Source organism: Telmatherina bonti (genome assembly GCF_933228915.1).
Source record: "Telmatherina bonti genome assembly, chromosome: 13".
NCBI lineage: Eukaryota > Metazoa > Chordata > Actinopteri > Atheriniformes > Telmatherinidae > Telmatherina > Telmatherina bonti.
Genome location: NC_136611.1, coordinates 7,036,348 through 7,054,022, shown reverse-complemented (window position 1 = coordinate 7,054,022; position 17,675 = coordinate 7,036,348). Strand labels below are relative to the sequence as shown.

At 43.2% G+C, this 17,675-nt stretch overlaps 1 protein-coding gene across 1 annotated transcript in view; it reads left to right on the top strand.

The window, feature by feature from the left end:
• Window positions 1–713: 713 nt before the first annotated feature.
• Window positions 714–17,675, top strand: part of adamts3 (ADAM metallopeptidase with thrombospondin type 1 motif, 3) — a gene marked incomplete at its 5' end in the record, with an annotated part of 230,994 nt that continues 214,032 nt past the window's right edge. The window contains 3 exons of the mRNA XM_079251468.1: window positions 714–773; window positions 1,044–1,065; window positions 14,673–15,109. Coding sequence (XP_079107594.1) covers window positions 714–773; window positions 1,044–1,065; window positions 14,673–15,109 — 519 coding nt within the window. The remainder of the gene's footprint in view (window positions 774–1,043; window positions 1,066–14,672; window positions 15,110–17,675) is intronic.

The following is a 17,675-nucleotide window of genomic DNA, read 5'->3' as shown; positions in this document are numbered from 1 at the left end:
AAGAGTAATATTGTGTTCTTTTTGTCCTTGTTTTGCTTTTTATTTATTTAATTATGAAAAGTGTTTTATAAATAAAGACTGACAGACCAGCAGCTGTTTTCTTCATACCAGTAGAATTATTACAGCCTCTTTCATGTGTGATCTACTTCCCGCCACACCTCAAGATGAATAAACAAACAAACAAACTTCAGCACGCGCTGTTGTTGTTGTTGTTTGTTGACTGAGTGACGTCATCACGTCGCCAGTCATTATCAACCAATCATCTGCTGCTCTGATGACTTTGCGTCTTTTCTTCTAGGGGTGTGTGGGCTCTTCCTCCTCCTCCTCCTCTGCCCCTGTCATGTGTTGGGGCGCGCGCAGAGGGCAGGCTGACGTCACGCAGGGCTGGTCCTGTAGTTTATTAGCCCTGGGAGCCCAGAGCCAGGTTTGCATTGCAGCTCTGTCCGGCCAGCGGAGGGGGGGGGGGGTGTCCTGCTCCAAACTTCCACAAACTTTCTGGAAACTGAAGTGAACACTGACAAAGCGCCGCAGCCCGCCTCTCTCTCTGCTTTTTATTAAACTTGAGCAACTTTCTGCTGCCTTCCAACACATCTGGCTTTTAAAGCAGCTGCAGGTTCCGCTGCAGGTTTGAATGAGCCGGCGCGCGCTTGCGTACACCTCTTCTGCTTTCCACGCAGGGATAAAGTTCCTCTTCATCACCTCTGAGACTCGTGATGGCTGTCTTGTCACTAGCTTTACTACTTGTAGGATTTGCACTGACTTCAGCTGACAAGGTAAGTGTGTGTGAGAGTGTGTGTGTGTGTGTGTTTATGCTGTTGAAGCAAAGCGCGTTCATGCGCGGCTGTTAAGGTGGAAAAGTGGCTGTAAACACGCTGCGTGGGCTGCTCAGGCTGCAACCTGAAGCACAGGCACGTTTTCATCTGTTGGCTGGAAGTTCAGCAAGCTGCAGGCAGGGCGGTGGAGCTGCTGCTGGACATCTCTGATCACTATGTCCTCCTCTCTGACCGAGTCTAACAAGCTTTCCTCCTTCTCTTCTCTTCCAGGCTGATGAAGTAGACAGAGAGGGTAAGTCCTGCTTCGTTTCTCTGCATCTGGGGAATGATTACATGTAAGTTGTGTGAAGGCTGGAGAGTTTTCTCCTCCAGTCATGAGGACAACTTGCTGCACTGAGATCAAAGTGGGAGGGGAGTTTGTATGTAAGATACTCCCCTCCCCTCCCCTCCCCTGGCTGCCTCACACAGACTCCTCCAGCACACACACACGCACATGCACGCTTGTGTTACTGCTTGAAGGGCTTTGTTATACAGGAAAGAGAATTCCACCTCTGAATCCTGCACATCTGTTCTCCATTGTGAGGTTAAGAAACAAGTGAGCTGCAGCAGCGTCCACGTAGGATCCGTTTTATGCAGGCAGTTATCTTCTGCACACCTCCAGGCGCAGCACGGCGACAGTTGGCTGTGGTTTTAGGGTTTCTGGCTGGCTGGAAGCAGTCTGCCACTGTTGGCTCAACGTGGCTATTATCAGCCTTGTAAAGCTGCTACTTCACCCATCTGATGTGGTTTCCTCTTAACTTTTCACCTCAGCAGAAGTCTCTGGACTCCTCCAGTCACACAAACTTTTTTTAAAAAAAAACTTTTATTTATTGAATTGAATCAGATTCTATTTTTCACATGTGGAAAAAAGACATTCTGAAAGTTATAAAATGTTTTTTTTTACCCCTATTTTCTGTACAGGACACATAAAGAATGTCCTTTTCTGCACAAATATAAGAAAAGAAACACATTTCAGGACCAGATCAGGCTGTTTTTCAGGGTTAAAAGGTCTTCTCTTGTTTATTTTCTTTACACTTTTACACCTACACCTGATTGTCCAAAAGCCTGGAGCTTCTCCTCATACACCAACATGTGCAAAGTCAATAAGACACCCGGACCCCTCTTACATTATCTATCTTAAACTCTTCAGAAATGATTTTCCACATTCTTTAAAGGTGGAGTATGTAAGATTTTCAATATTTTCAAAATAAATTGACTAAAAAAAATAACTACAATCATAATTAGATAGTTTTTTTTAAAACATGTAGGTTCCAGTCTGTCCATATTTGATGTGTTATTAGATTACAAGTCTAATTAATAACAAAGACCCTTCTTAAATGTTTGCCTACCAGTAAAAAAAAGGTGCTTTTTGTCATTTGTCATTAATTAAGCTTGTAATTTAATAACGCATCAAATATGGACAGACTGGAACCTACATGTTTAAAAAACTTTTTTAATTATGATTGTAGTTATTTTATTAGTTAATTTATTTTGAAAATATTGAAAATCTTACATACTCTACCTTTAAGGACTTTCCAAAGCTCTCTTTTTGGATTTTGGCTTCTTTTTATTGCGTTATTTGTCAAAGCAATCCCTCACTGCTTCAGTAATGTCGGCGTTTTACCTCATTCATCCCTTCATCTGACCCGCTGCCACCCAGTTTCAGTCCACTTATTGTGTAATTTAACACACTTCGCCCTTTTCACCCCGTTTCCTTCCTTAAGAATGGCTTCTTGACAGCTACGACCATTTCTGGTGAAGCTTTAGTAAACAGTAGATGCATGAAGCACATATCAGATCTCATTGGGCCTGTTTTTATTCCTCAGTTCATCTGTTGTAGAAATAGATTTATATTTTTTGACTTGTGTAGGAAAACCTTAAGGACTTACCGGAAACCATGCTGAGAGAAGCCACGTTTTCAGCTCATTTATTAAAAAAATGACCTTTTTGGGGGAAAATGACTGTTTTATATCTGCAGAGCGGTGTTGGCATTTTACACTAATCAAGCTAATAAATGGAATTAAATTAAAAGGTAGTGCTTATAAATACAAATAAATTAGATTATTATCTGAGCTGCTTTATGCATTAGATTCTTCATCCCTTTTTTAGATCCTTTTTTAAAAAGACTTAATGTGTTAATGTGACAGTGGTTAGCGGCAGTGGTTTGACATCTTTTAGCTTTAGGAATTAGATTTTTCTGAAACCAAAAGTAGCAAACAACAAGTGGTGAGAAGCAGAGATAAACTGTTGAAAGCTAACTGAATAAGTTTAAAATTGATCGATATTTGGCATTTTCCTTAACAACCACAGCTGTATAAGTCCAGTCAGTGGCATTAATGGTAAAAGTTATTGACTTCATTATGAAACAGTGATTCTTTTTCATGTCTTCTGGAGCTAAAGATATTTGGGAGCGCCACCTAGTGACCACCCGTGGTTTTACACATTAAGTCTCCTCGTTTCTACACACTCTGTGCCGTAGGAAATGTGACTAAGTTCTGTCTTATCTGTGTAATCTTTGATCAAAATAGTATAAAACTTGATAGTTTCATCATCAAAGATGTTTGAAGGTTTGTTATAACCAGATGAGTCACGATCTACCGGATCAAAGCTGGTCTGAGGACAAAAGAACGCTGTTGCATGAGTCATGTTTCAAGTCAGCCTCTTTCCACAAGAAAAGGTTTCATGTTCACTCATGAATTTTAACCTTTCCTTGCCCAGAGCTGCCTGAACAGGGGCCGACACGAGACGATATGTTCCCTACAGAGGATCTTTGCACTCTTTACGTAGCAGCAGTGCTAACATGTAGCATACCACGATCACAAGGAGAAGCTTGGCTAGAAGCTTCTACCAAGCATTGTTCTGCAAACAGAAAGCCTTTCAAACCCCAAGTAATAAAAAGGAAATGTCAGAGAACCACAAGAACACGTTAACTTCTGCTAATTTCTCCACAAACAAGGAGTCACATGAAAGCAGGGACTCTGCTGGTAAAAGAGATGTCCGCCTAATCGCCATGGGACTGAATCTCTGAGCACAACATCGTCAGAAACTCTGAGGATGTTGAAGCTGAGTTGGGGGAAACTCTGGGTTTTACGTCCCAATCAAGTCTTGGTTCTGTTGCCATGGTAACAGACTCCATGTGAACCCCCTCACTGCCAGGTTCAGTGTAAAGAAACCCTGAGTTTCTACCTGTCTCCTCCCAGCTAAAGCAGCTGTCAGACATGGTTGTCATAGCAATGTGATTCCAGGTGTTTTGAAGCTGAATGACGAGATGGCGGTATACGTAGAGAAGACATTTCAGAACTCAGACGTGTTATTTCCTGATTAATATCTCATCCACAGCACTGATTTTTTTTTATTATTGTGCATTGTAGAACTGTATGTGTCCAACGTACCAGGCTGGACGTTGAGAAGATGTCTAGCTGTATGTGTCCAACGTACCAGGCTGGACGTTGAGAAGATGTCTAGCTGTATGTGTCCAACGTACCAGGCTGGACGTTGAGAAGATGTCTAGCCGTATGTGTCCAACGTACCAGGCTGGACGTTGAGAAGATGTCTAGCCGTATGTGTCCAACGTACCAGGCTGGACGTTGAGAAGATGTCAAACCGTATGTGTCCAATGTACCAGGCTGGACGTTGAGAAGATGTCTAGCCGTATGTGTCCAACGTACCAGGCTGGACGTTGAGAAGATGTCTAGCCGTATGTGTCCGACGTACCAGGCTGGACGTTGAGAAGATGTCTAGCCGTATGTGTCCGACGTAACAGGCTGGACGTTGAGAAGATGTCTAGCCGTATGTGTCCAACGTACCAGGCTGGACGTTGAGAAGATGTCTAGCCGTATGTGTCCAACGTACCAGGCTGGACGTTGAGAAGATGTCTAGCCGTATGTGTCCAACGTACCAGGCTGGACGTTGAGAAGATGTCTAGCCGTATGTGTCCAACGTACCGGGCTGGACGTTGAGAAGATGTCTAGCCGTATGTGTCCAACGTACCAGGCTGGACGTTGAGAAGATGTCTAGCCGTATGTGTCCAACGTACCAGGCTGGACGTTGAGAAGATGTCAAACCGTATGTGTCCAATGTACCAGGCTGGACGTTGAGAAGATGTCTAGCCGTATGTGTCCGACGTACCAGGCTGGACGTTGAGAAGATGTCTAGCCGTATGTGTCCGACGTACCAGGCTGGACGTTGAGAAGATGTCTAGCCGTATGTGTCCGACGTAACAGGCTGGACGTTGAGAAGATGTCTAGCCGTATGTGTCCAACGTACCAGGCTGGACGTTGAGAAGATGTCTAGCCGTATGTGTCCAACGTACCAGGCTGGACGTTGAGAAGATGTCTAGCTGTACGTGTCCAACGTACCAGGCTGGACGTTGAGAAGATGTCTAGCCGTATGTGTCCAACGTACCAGGCTGGACGTTGAGAAGATGTCTAGCCGTATGTGTCCAACGTACCAGGCTGGACGTTGAGAAGATGTCTAGCCGTATGTGTCCAACGTACCAGGCTGGACGTTGAGAAGATGTCTAGCCGTATGTTTCCAACGTACCAGGCTGGACGTTGAGAAGATGTCTAGCTGTATGTGTCCAACGTACCAGGCTGGGCGTTGAGAAGATGTCTAGCCGTATGTGTCCAACGTACCAGGCTGGACGTTGAGAAGATGTCTAGCCGTACGTGTCCAACGTACCAGGCTGGACGTTGAGAAGATGTCTAGCCGTATGTGTCCAACGTACCAGGCTGGACGTTGAGAAGATGTCTAGCCGTATGTGTCCAACGTACCAGGCTGGACGTTGAGAAGATGTCTAGCTGTACGTGTCCAACGTACCAGGCTGGACGTTGAGAAGATGTCTAGCTGTACGTGTCCAACGTACCAGGCTGGACGTTGAGAAGATGTCTAGCCGTATGTGTCCGACGTACCAGGCTGGACGTTGAGAAGATGTCTAGCCGTATGTGTCCGACGTACCAGGCTGGACGTTGAGAAGATGTCTAGCCGTATGTGTCCGACGTACCAGGCTGGACGTTGAGAAGATGTCTAGCCGTATGTGTCCGACGTACCAGGCTGGACGTTGAGAAGATGTCTAGCCGTATGTGTCCGACGTAACAGGCTGGACGTTGAGAAGATGTCTAGCTGTATGTGTCCAACGTACCAGGCTGGACGTTGAGAAGATGTCTAGCCGTATGTGTCCGACGTACCAGGCTGGACGTTGAGAAGATGTCTAGCCGTATGTGTCCAACGTACCAGGCTGGACGTTGAGAAGATGTCTAGCCGTATGTGTCCGACGTACCAGGCTGGACGTTGAGAAGATGTCTAGCCGTATGTGTCCGACGTACCAGGCTGGGCGTTGAGAAGATGTCTAGCCGTATGTGTCCAACGTACCAGGCTGGGCGTTGAGAAGATGTCTAGCCGTATGTGTCCAACGTACCAGGCTGGACGTTGAGAAGATGTCGAACTGTAGTCTTTGCTATGCAGTACTTTATGAACAGGTCCTTAAGTAAACGGCACCTCCTTTCCTTATAACGTTGTGAAGATATGTCAAGCTGTGAGGAGAGTTCACACAAATGTCTGAAATCACAATTCCATGCATGTGTGATGATGGGTGCAGATCTGCTGTCGGCTTCTGTGGATCCCAGCAGACTTCATATACTCCACCTGTCAAGATCAGTCTGTATGTGTAGCTACAGAAAATCAGGATATTAGATGAGAGGACATATATTGCATGAGGTCAAACAGCATCTGTTGGATATTTCTTGCTGAATAATTATTGTAGAGATCAACAAGTGTAAAATGGACGTAAAAATGTCTAATCATGGTGTAATTCTCCTGGCAGTTAGGGTTTGGAAAAGATTTTCAGGCAACATTTTTCTCCCACGATGCTTCTGTCTCCTCAGCAGCAGCTGCAACGTTTCCTCCTTTACAACATACCTCTTCATATTACCCGTAGGCTCCAAGAAGAACCTTTCGCTGTAATCGGGTAAAATAACTAGCTTTTCCTTATTGGTTGCCATGGTGAATCCAGGTATCAGGATTATTTTCTGTAGGTCACATCTATAGTTTTATGACCCCTTTCAAAAGCCATGACAAAGAAGAGTTAAGCGGAAGAGTTATGACCAAAAAGACAACATTATCTATTATACAACACAATGTGGCAACAAAACCAAAAGGAGAGGGGGAGGAGGAAGGGAGGAAGGAATGGGGGTCATCAGGCACATAAGGAGGACTGGCCAGGTGCTCCTCGTTGGCCTGATGAGCTCCACCCACCACTCTGAAAAGGAAAACACAACAAGTAAAAGGGCAAAAGAAACCAATCCAACCCCGTAGAGACGTCTTTACCAATAGGTAAAGATGCTCAGAGTTGGTTGGACCGACTCACAGCAGCTGATCTGGAACTGAAAACCTGCAGCTCAGAGTGAATTAATTAGTTTTACCTCCTTTCTGGCCTCGTGTCGTACGTTTGCTGTTTAGTGGTCAAAAGTTTTATTCCAAAAGAAAAAAAGAAAAACCCCAGGCAATATGTACTCCCATGACACTTTGAAATTAAATGAAAGTCCTGCTTGTTTCCATGGAGACAGGAAAAGTTTCCATTAAAGTTTTGCATAAAATAAGTCATATTTCAAAATGTTCATACAGTTGTGGTTTGCGGGTGTTTCCATTGAGCGATGTTTGGTCTGCAGAGCATGACTATGAGAAATACGGGTCTTCTCCTTCATTCTCCTTCCAAGTTTCCTGTAAAACTTATTTCACTGCTGTTTGCTGTCAAGAATGGAGGTTCTATTTTTCTATTTGTAAAAACAAAATATCCGTCTCTTCCTCTTTGCATCTTTACTTGAAATGAACCGGTCACATGACCGCCTACATCACGTGATGCAAAACCAGTCTTTCTATTAGACTTTTGCAGTACACTTCTATATCGACGCATCTAAAACCTCCTCATGAGATCGTATAAACCTTTTAGTGATGTTTGAGAAGTTTTTCAAAACGTCGACGTTTCCATCAGCAGTTTTTATCTTGATATTGTGGTTTTACACATTTTTAGCTGTGTTTACAAAACCATTTTTTGCAAAATAAAAGCGATATTTGTAAGTTTCAATAAACAACAAACGCCTCAGTTCTCACAAAATTTCATCCAATGAATGAGATTTTCCTGTAATTGCGGCCAATGCAAGGTAGCCACGTAGCGTTATTTTGGGGTTTTCTACTTGTTGCGGAGAAATGGTTTTTCATCGCTTTTCTCCCTCATTTTCTTTTCTAAAACTTAGAAATGTGTTGTTTTTTTATTCCACACTGCACCGTCTTTACTGGGTCATGACCCCCATGTTAAGTCTGGGGACACGTAAATGCCAAAAAAGTGTTTTCCTTACACTTGCGAAATATTTCTATATTGAAATGTTTGGAAAAAAAAAAACGCCTTAAAGGGGTGCTATTATGGTTTTGGAGTTTTCTGAGCTTTCTACAGTGTTACAGTGTTGAATCCTCATCAGACATGTGAACGACACTGTTTTTTATCACCTGAACGCATGTTTGAGTTTGAGTTTGAGTTCCAGCACTCTCTCCGTTCAGTTTCCATGGTGACGCTTTAGAGAGTTTTTTCTACTTGGAAATCCTTGTGACGTCCCGGGGGATAAGGTTCGGTGATTGGTTACCTTCTACTGGTTAACAAGGGCATGTACAAATACATCAGGCGGGTGGAAAACGTGGGATAAAGTTATTTCCAACGATGGCTGGTGAGTTTACCAAAGAGAGACATCCTGCTGCATTCGTTGCTGTGGGTTGCTGTTTTCCACTTCGTTTTCAGGCTCTGATTCAGGTTCCAACATGTAGGGCTGGATGCTATGTGCTGACATTGTATTTTGTTTTTTTTTATTGAGTTCATATGAGCCTAATCCTTCTGTTTATGAGATGTTACAATGACGGCGAAAGCAGGTACGGTGCGCGCTCCCGATGTAGTGCAGTGGCGGGAGGCGGGGCTTAATGCGGAAGAGTCTCAATCCACTCGTTTTGCCCACAGGCTGATCTGACAGCCTACGGAGAGGGTCGGTCTGAAGTAAATAAAGTGATTTGTCACAATAACTCAATCAATCCCAGCCCTTCTGGGCTCAGAAATAAAAATAAATTAGCCCAAAATGCACATAATAGTTCCACTTTAAGAGAGCGTAAAAACGTATTAGTGATGTTTGACACTTTTTCTAAATGTAGGTGTTTCTGTTAAGGTTTTTTATTTTTATTTTTTTATTGCAATATGTAGTTTTTGCACAATTCAATGTGTAATGGAAATGCACCTTTTGAGGGTCATCAGTTATTTCTCATGACTCTGAACATTGATAGAAAAGTTAATCATCGTTCAGCTTCTATTAACTCATCTGTGAATCTGCTCAGGTTCTTCTGTCTAGTTCTGCTTTTGCACAGTTCCTCATCAGACCTTGCTTTACTCATTCTAGTTAAATTAAGCTGTTATGATCTGGTTTTCAGTGAAGTTAAGGTGTTTTGTTTAGCAGCACATAACCATTTCAGTCTTCTTCTTAATGGTTGAAGCAGCTACCTTTAATCCAGTCTGGCAGTTTTCTTTTAGCCCAATAAAAAGGAATAATCTTGCCTGCTTATTAGTAACAACAAGCAACATCTAAAATCAATCTTTTCACAAACAGAACAAGGAGCAGAGCTCGTCATCGCTTGGGAACATTTACGGATGTGCTGACGTGTCGGAAAAGTTGGGAAAGTAACCTTTAAGCCTTAATGGTGATCAAACATTGTGGTGCCGTTGGGCAGCGGTTGGTCAAGATCATGCAGGCCATGTTGGCTTTCTGAGGGCAGCTTGGTGTGTTGGGGAGGGGGAACCATCAGCACGCTTCCAGCTGAAGTGCTGCCTGCTTCCTCGCCTACGTATAGAAAAGTTTGTCGCAGCCATGATTGCCTTTGCTTTTCTGTGCTACTTGACTTTCCGTCGTGCACTTCAACCATCTGCTGAAAGTGCAGTTAAAAGGTTTTTTTTTAATGTTTATGGCTCCTATAAAACAATAGTTATCACTCTATTTGTCAGGTGGTTGTTAAAATAAAAGTTTCTCTTCGTTCAGCTTAAAAGGTTTAAAAGTGAGGCGATGCATCAGGTGATTGCTGAAGTGTTGTCATGATGGATGGATGAGTTATGCAACATGAGTGAAAAATGCACCTTATATTGTAGGTTTGAGGAAGAAATTTCTCTTTTTTTAATTTCACTAATGGATTTTAAAGCACCAGCTTGTGGGGGCAGTTAATGGTCCGCTGTTTACTGAGCAACAAACCTTCTTTTCCATTTGTTTCCTCTGCAGCAGCTATGCAGAAGGGACTCGTTCGAGCTTTTGCTCTGGTGAGCGATAAAACGAAGCTAAGGAGGTTTTGGAAGACAGGAGCCCAAAATTTAGAAATGGACGAGACAAGCTGGACAGTTGGCTGGACAAATGATCGAAGGGCTTGTTGCTTTTTTCCCAACTCATCCTGAAGGCATCACCAGGTTAAAAAGTAATTAGTCAAAGTAGGTTCAGATTCAAGAATTAAAATGAGAAGCTGAGTTTGCACACAAATTTAGCCAAATAAACTAATAAATCGCCATTTATATCATAAATTCCAGCTTTTGCTTTCGGTTGTTTATCCTACTGTTACTAAATTCATACAAAGCTTTCAAAACCTCGTCTTTTTATTTTAATGATGGGCATTTTACAGGTTTATGTAAGTCAACCAGTTGGGCCAATTAAACTCAGTTTAGGTGTCATGTTATTAATAATAACATGGAAAATACTCTGTTACCTGTCGGGATATTATGAAATGTGTGTGAAATGAAACTTAATGTTTGCATGCTCCGGCACACACATCCGGTTTTTATTTACTCAGTTGTGTTTTCTCCTTTAACATTCTCTGACTTAGATTGCCTAAAGAAGAGGTCCTCGAGAGCTACAGGTTTTAGAAGTTTCCCTGCTGCAACACAGATGATACAAATCAATGGGTAATTAATCTGAGTCTGAATCAGGTGTGTTGCATCAAGGAAACATCTAAAACCTGCAGGATACCTCGAGGAGCAGGTGAAGGATCTTTCAGAGGAAGCTGTCGATCCGTGTTTACCCTTCAGAGTTGCTCACTACTGTTGCTTATTAAATTAAACCGTCAGAAAGTCCCTTTTAGACGTTTTCATTCAGGATTACAATCCTTTGTAATCTCCTTCCATCCAGGGATGTGATGAATGATGCGATGGATTGCAATCAGACCCGGAGCGAAGCGGAACAGCCATGACATGTTATCGTCAAGGAATAAAAAACAAGAAACTTGAGGTTCTCTAAGTATAATTCCAGTGCAGACAGCCACCTTCAGTTCGAAAGAGCTGCAGTTCTGCAACTGTTTCCCTCCTGCAACACACCTGACTCTAATCTATGGCTAAACAGAGTTTGATGTCAAAGTCTGATAAGTGTTAGGTGTGTTACAGCAGAGAAACTCCTAACAAGTCAACTCAACTTTATATATAAAGCCCTTTAAAACAACAAGAGTTGAAACAAAGTGCTGTACACAATCAGCCAAAATAACAACAGCATAAACCGGTTAAAAGACAAATAAAACAATAAATAAATGGTCAATAGGTCATAGAAGGAATAAAGGATTAAAACAATAAAACAAAATGAATAACATGAATGAATATAACACTCCAGGGCTCTAGAGGCCCGTAGATGGCCGGCCCTGTTAAGACACATCAGAAACTATATGAGACAAGCTGTACTGTCTCTCCTGTTAAATAATCAATATGATTTCTATCACCCAGCCTGTTTAGGGCTGCATGAGTGTACATGCTAAATGTGCACACTTTCATCAGACATGCTGAGGAAATGGGCTCTTATTGGACATTAATTTGTTTTTGGGAGATGATGAAACTTACATTTAGGTTCAGATACAAAATGCAGCTGAAAGACAGAAGCAGCGCAATGTTCAGAAATCTCTCCTTTTTTTTTCCTGTGAGAAGGAAAACTGGCTTTTAGGATAAGACTTGTCCCTCCTGAGGATTGAGAAATAGAAGCTTGAAATACACACAAATGAACTCCATTAATTCTTGGAATCACCAGAGACCCAACGGCACTGTATTTTTTTGCAGCAGCCTTATTGCTGATGGTGAATCTGTGGGGAAACTGGTTTCATACTGTAGAGAATTACATCGTTTGTTAGATGTAATTTTTTTGCATATTTTACAGCTTCACACAGAAGGTTTGCTTTGGTTGGGAATCCCGTCTGCTTCTTTATGTGAGCAACCTGTCAGTCATCCTGATGAAGCCGCATATTCCAGCGTTTTTAACGGCACCACCACCATCATCTGCATGCTGCACCATGGCTGCAGGCTTTCTTGAAAAGTGGGTGAAATGGATGTTTTTCTTTTGGATAACATGTCCAGAGTGAGCACACTGATTTGTGAGGCACGCCGTCACCGTTTCCTCAGACGTATAATTTGTGTTGCACCATCGACACCTGTTGGAATGTCTTCTTTTCAAAACATACAAGATAAATTACAAGGTTTCAATATTCATGTGACATGTTTTCCAACCAGAAGTGTAGATGTAGCTGCCATCAGTCAGTTGGAAAAGCAAAGCCAGCCTGGATGGAATTTTCCTTTAAAGGCCCACACACTTCCTTCTACACGCCACACGGGGGTTAATGAAAAGCCGTGGTGACCGTATGCTGATGACTGACCAGCCTGCGTGGAGTCGCACGCTCACACTTCTGTGCGGATGTCAGATTACATGTTGCAGACAGGACCGGTGCAACAACACCAGCTAACATTTATCCCTGTGCTGTTATTGGAAATGCCCTCCTTTTATATCCTGCAGTCAAGTCTGAAAGCACAGCGATGATTAATTACAATCAGCTTTAATGAGATTCACATAGCTGCGATGGAGGTTGTGCAGACTTACTCGATCAACACTCAGTCCTTAAAAGCCTGTTTATTGACAGTTTAGTGGTACTATTAGGTCAACGTGAACATAGTGTCTGAAGCTGTCTTGACCGTTGCCTAGTGACGAAGTGTTTTTCTGTCGGGTGTGTGAGGAAAGCTTGGATAGAGATCATCATAATGTTGATCTGTTCTTGTGTATGAACACACATCACTACTCACCACTGTTAGACCGTTAAATAATTGGTTTTCCAACAACACATACTTTTGTTTTGTTTGTTTTAATGACAGATTAAAGATGATTTTGGTCCTAATGAAATGAAATGCTGCACTCTTACCGTTCCCAAATTTACTTGAACATGCTGTAATTCACATTTGTTTATGCAAGGAAGTGAAAATGCTCACCATGTATAATAGAGTATCCATGTTGATCTGCTAATTTATGGAGAGAAAATCGACAATCTTTGATTTGCAAACCATAACAACCAGTGTTTATGTAACTTTGTGCAGTAACTTTATGCAGTGTGTGTGTGTGAGTGTGTGTCTGTGTGTGTGTTTGTGTGTAAGCTGTGGTTTTTATTTATTTTTTATTTTAGGTACTTTCAAACAAACAAATGTAGAAATTATGCACACACAACAGTTTCACAAATAACAAAAATAGTCATTCCTATTTTAAACACTGTTTATTTTACCTTTTAACTTCATAAATCTAATAGTTTCATGCTGGAAAAGATTTCTTCAGACTGATTATTGAGTACGTGCACAAATTGCACATGGATGGATGGATGGATTGGACAGACAAGTTGACGGATAGATGGACAGATGGACAGACAACAAATAAACTGATGGATTGGATGAAGGAATGGACAGAAAGGTGGACGGATGGATGGATGGATGGATGGATGGATGGGTGGATGGATGGATGGGTGGACGAACGGACAACGAACTGACTGATGGATTGAATGGACAAATGGACTGACTGATGCATGGATGGATGGATGAATAGACAGGTGGACGGACGGACAGACGGATGGATAGACAGCAAATGGACTGATGGATTGGATGGAGGAATGGACAGACAGGTAGACAGTTGGATGGGTGGATGGACAGACAGACGGACAGACAAATGGATGGTTGGAAATCCTTCAATCCTCAGAACCCCGAAAGTGATCTCAACATCTTAACTTCAGGTACAGAGCTGAAACCTCCACACCAGGACCCACCAACTGTGGTCCATCCTGCAGGTTTTAGATGTTTCCCTGATCCAACACATCTGGTTCAAATTAAACTAATCTTCCCAACAGCTTGTCAAGTTCTGCACAATCCTGTTAGAGTATCTGTTCATTTAAGTCAGCTGTGATGTGTTCAGGAAACCTCTGAAAACCTGCTTGATGGTAACCGTCGAGGACCAAGCTTGGTGAGACCCAATTCAAAATGTTTGCCTCCCAACACCCCTTGTTTATCTATCTTATCTGTCCTATCATATCAGTCCTATCATAAAGGGTGGACTGTCATAGACGACGTCTTTCCCTGTTTGACATGAGGAAAGTCTGACCCAGCTTTCCATCTTAAACACAATGTGTGTACAAATCTCTGAGGCCACTGGAGGCATCAGGTCTCAAAACCACTTGAGCAGTTGGGAACTGATCTTTACGTTTTCCCTGTGCATACCAGGCCATACCTGCACATGCACTGAACGATTTGTATGTGCAGAAGCCTTTTTCAAGTCTTCTGAGGTCGAAGGTAAAATATTTGTGTAAAAATAGTTGTGCATTTTTTTAAGTTGTGCATGTATGAATTTTTTTTCATGTGGAATTATAGACACGCATACCCAAAATTCCTCAATTAGTTTCCACAGTTTGCAAGTCATGTAATGCACACACTGTGATGCAGAGTGGATTTTTCTCTCAGTAATAATTCAGAATTTTGTGCTGTTCTTTCTTCCTTGAAGTAACCGCTGTTGTTTCTTCCAGGCCAGCTGAGGAGCCGGCTGAAGGAGTACGGCCTGGTCACACCCTTCAGCACCGACTCCCACGGACACTACTTGTCTCATCTGCTCTCAGCCACCCATAAGCAGCGCGTCAAGAGGGAGGTTTTCCCCTCGGAGTCTGAGCAGAAACTGTTTTTCAACATCACTGCCTTCGGGAAGGAGTTCCACCTCCGTCTGCGGCCCAACAACAGACTGGTGGCGCCGGGTGCGATGGTGGAGTGGCACGACGAGGTGCAGGGATTTGGAAACATCAGCAACAGCGCGGCTAATTATTCAAGCGATGGCGCCGACCAGACGGAGCCCACCAACGGGACAGAGAGGATACTTCGCCGCGAGCTGCTAAAGACAGACTGCACCTTTACTGGTGACATCACAGATGTCCCTGGGGCCTCGGTTGCCATTAACAACTGTGATGGACTGGTAAGTCTTCCTCTCCCATAAAGTCACTCACCTCCCCACCCCCAGAAAGCCTTTTTATTACACGAGTGCCATGACCTTATCAACTGGCTCTAAGGGACTTCAGATGTCTGCGAGTCTTTCTTTACGTCAGCGGTTTTATAGCACATTGTTCTTGGAGATGCTCCATCGGTGTCACGGGTGAGTGGGCATCTATTGCACCCACTAACACAGATTTTCCTCCAAAACCTCTTCCCAGCATAAAACATGACTCTCTTCTGTGCCTGACAAAAGTCTGCGGCTCCATCCTCCCCATCACCCCCTCATAAAACACTCCAGCGATCATTGGCGAATGATCTGGGCCAAGATCTCTTGGAGTGGGTCACTGAAGCATCTCTGCGTTTAGGGCAAGAATCACAAACCAAATTCCTCCAGTTAAAGCTGAAGTACGGCAGTTTGAAAAGCAGCACAATGGATGCATTGTAACGATTCACTGGCAGATGGAGAAACTGCTGTTTTGTCTTTTTATTGTTGAGGCCATTCCCCCGCGAGAGAGACGGAAGCCGCCGTGTGGATGTGCTGCTAACAGGCTCAGTGTGCGGCCGCGAAGACGCTTTTTGCTTATGTGTTTTTTATTCCGTGAGGAGAAACAGGTGTTGAGCTGCCATGAGTTTTATTTCCCCACAAACAGATGCATCACAACATGAAATGCTGGTGGTAAGAAGGGAAATGGTAGCTTTGTGGCTGCGCTAACAGCAATCGTTAGCGTGACGGTTCTATGAGAAGACATGATTCTCTTCTGTGAGATGCAGTTTAATGACTTATTCAGATGTAGATCCTCTGTTGTGGAACCCGCTTCCAGTTTGGCGTCGGTACTCAGACTCTCTTTCTGCTTTTATGACCAACGTTTAGCGTTCAGAGCTTCTCCATACTCCTCTCATGCTTGTGTATTCCGGCTCTGTTGTTTGCACTTGAAACTCTTGAAGCGCTGCCTAAAAGAGGCTGAGCTGATAAGCTGAAGGGGCCGACCACGCTGTGTACACATTTTCCCGTGCGCAGCTGAGTCATCAGGTGCAGCCGTCACCGCTGCATACTAACAGAGAAGTTAGAGGATAACTGGTAAAAGCCGTCCCTCCAGGACCGCTTGGAAAACAGACGCATGGACACGGTGATGATGATGGATGAGAGCGCCTCGGGGACCTTGTGAAGTGAAGTCATTAAGCTAAATGCAAACTCTGCTTGTCTGCAGTTTCTGCTGTGTGTGTGTGTGTGTGTGTGGACTGAGTCTCAGAGGATGGCCAGAGGGTTTCCTGTAAGGCTGCACTTTATTTTGTCTGTATTACAACTTGTAACAACGGAGCCAGAGACTGTGACGTGCAGATGTGGGCGTGCTGGATGGCGACGTGGCCTGCAGACATCAGACGGCTTTAACATGAGGTTGGATCTCTTCAGTTCCTGCGTGGTGTTTGGATAATCTTATCAAACAGATACGAGTCTCAAGCGATTCTCTCCATTTCTACTTTCTGCTCGTTTCGTTCATGTTTGCGTTGTGCAGCGAAAAAGCTGCTAATAATGTTTAGAACATTTGCAGGGGACTTCCTGCACGTTCCTGATCACGATACGTTCACTGCAGAGGCAAACGGAAGGAAGATGATGCATTCTTCTACAGGACAATCATACAGTTTTCAGTTTTTGTGTCAGTTTGGCTTTATTTTATTTCAGATTTTTCGAGATGATAAAGAGACAGATTTCTTTCTTTTACTACGTTTTTTCTTTTACTTTACTACTTCCTTTTACTTTTTGTTTTCTTTTACTCCTACTACTTTTCTTTCTGTTACTACAGTTTTTTTGTTTCTTTCTTAAAGGAAAAAAAGAAACAAAATTATGCCAGAAGTTTTCTTCATTATGTTCCTGCTCAAGTTCTACAGCGAATAGTCCTAACATTTCCTGGAGTCATTCAGCTGGAATGGGAGGAAAGAGTCCTACAAGACATCTTCTGGATGTTCTTCATCAAATGGAGATCAGCTACTCTCTGATTAGTGAACAAACTGATGAGGTGAAATGATTGGTCACTTTGAGGTTACAGATGTTAAACAACATGCTAACACACATATCTGACCAGCAAATCATATGGAAGTAGTTCAGTGTGATTAGTCATGCAGACGGTGGTCGAGAGGACTTTTATGAAATACAAAAACGAGGCAGAAAGGGCATTTAAGTGTCTTTAAACATATCATGCGTGTTGGAGTACTTATAATCTGCAAATTATCTACCAATGCTCAGGTCAGATGTCACGTTTTGTGTGAGTTCTGAATCCAGCAGTAGTTTAAGACCCTGGATTTTCTCCTCCAGCTCTGCAGTTTAAACATCGCAGCATGCTAGAGATTTGTTGCTGAGCACAGTGTAGCATCTTCTGATGGAAACTTCCAGCAGGATGATGCACCATGTCACAAAGCTCACATCATCTCCACCATGACGATGAGTTCACTGTCCTCCAACGGCTCCACAGTCACCACATCTACATCCAACAGAGCTCCTCTTCCCATCTCTGATCCTCAAGGCCCACTGTCCTGAAGGTACTGCATGTTTA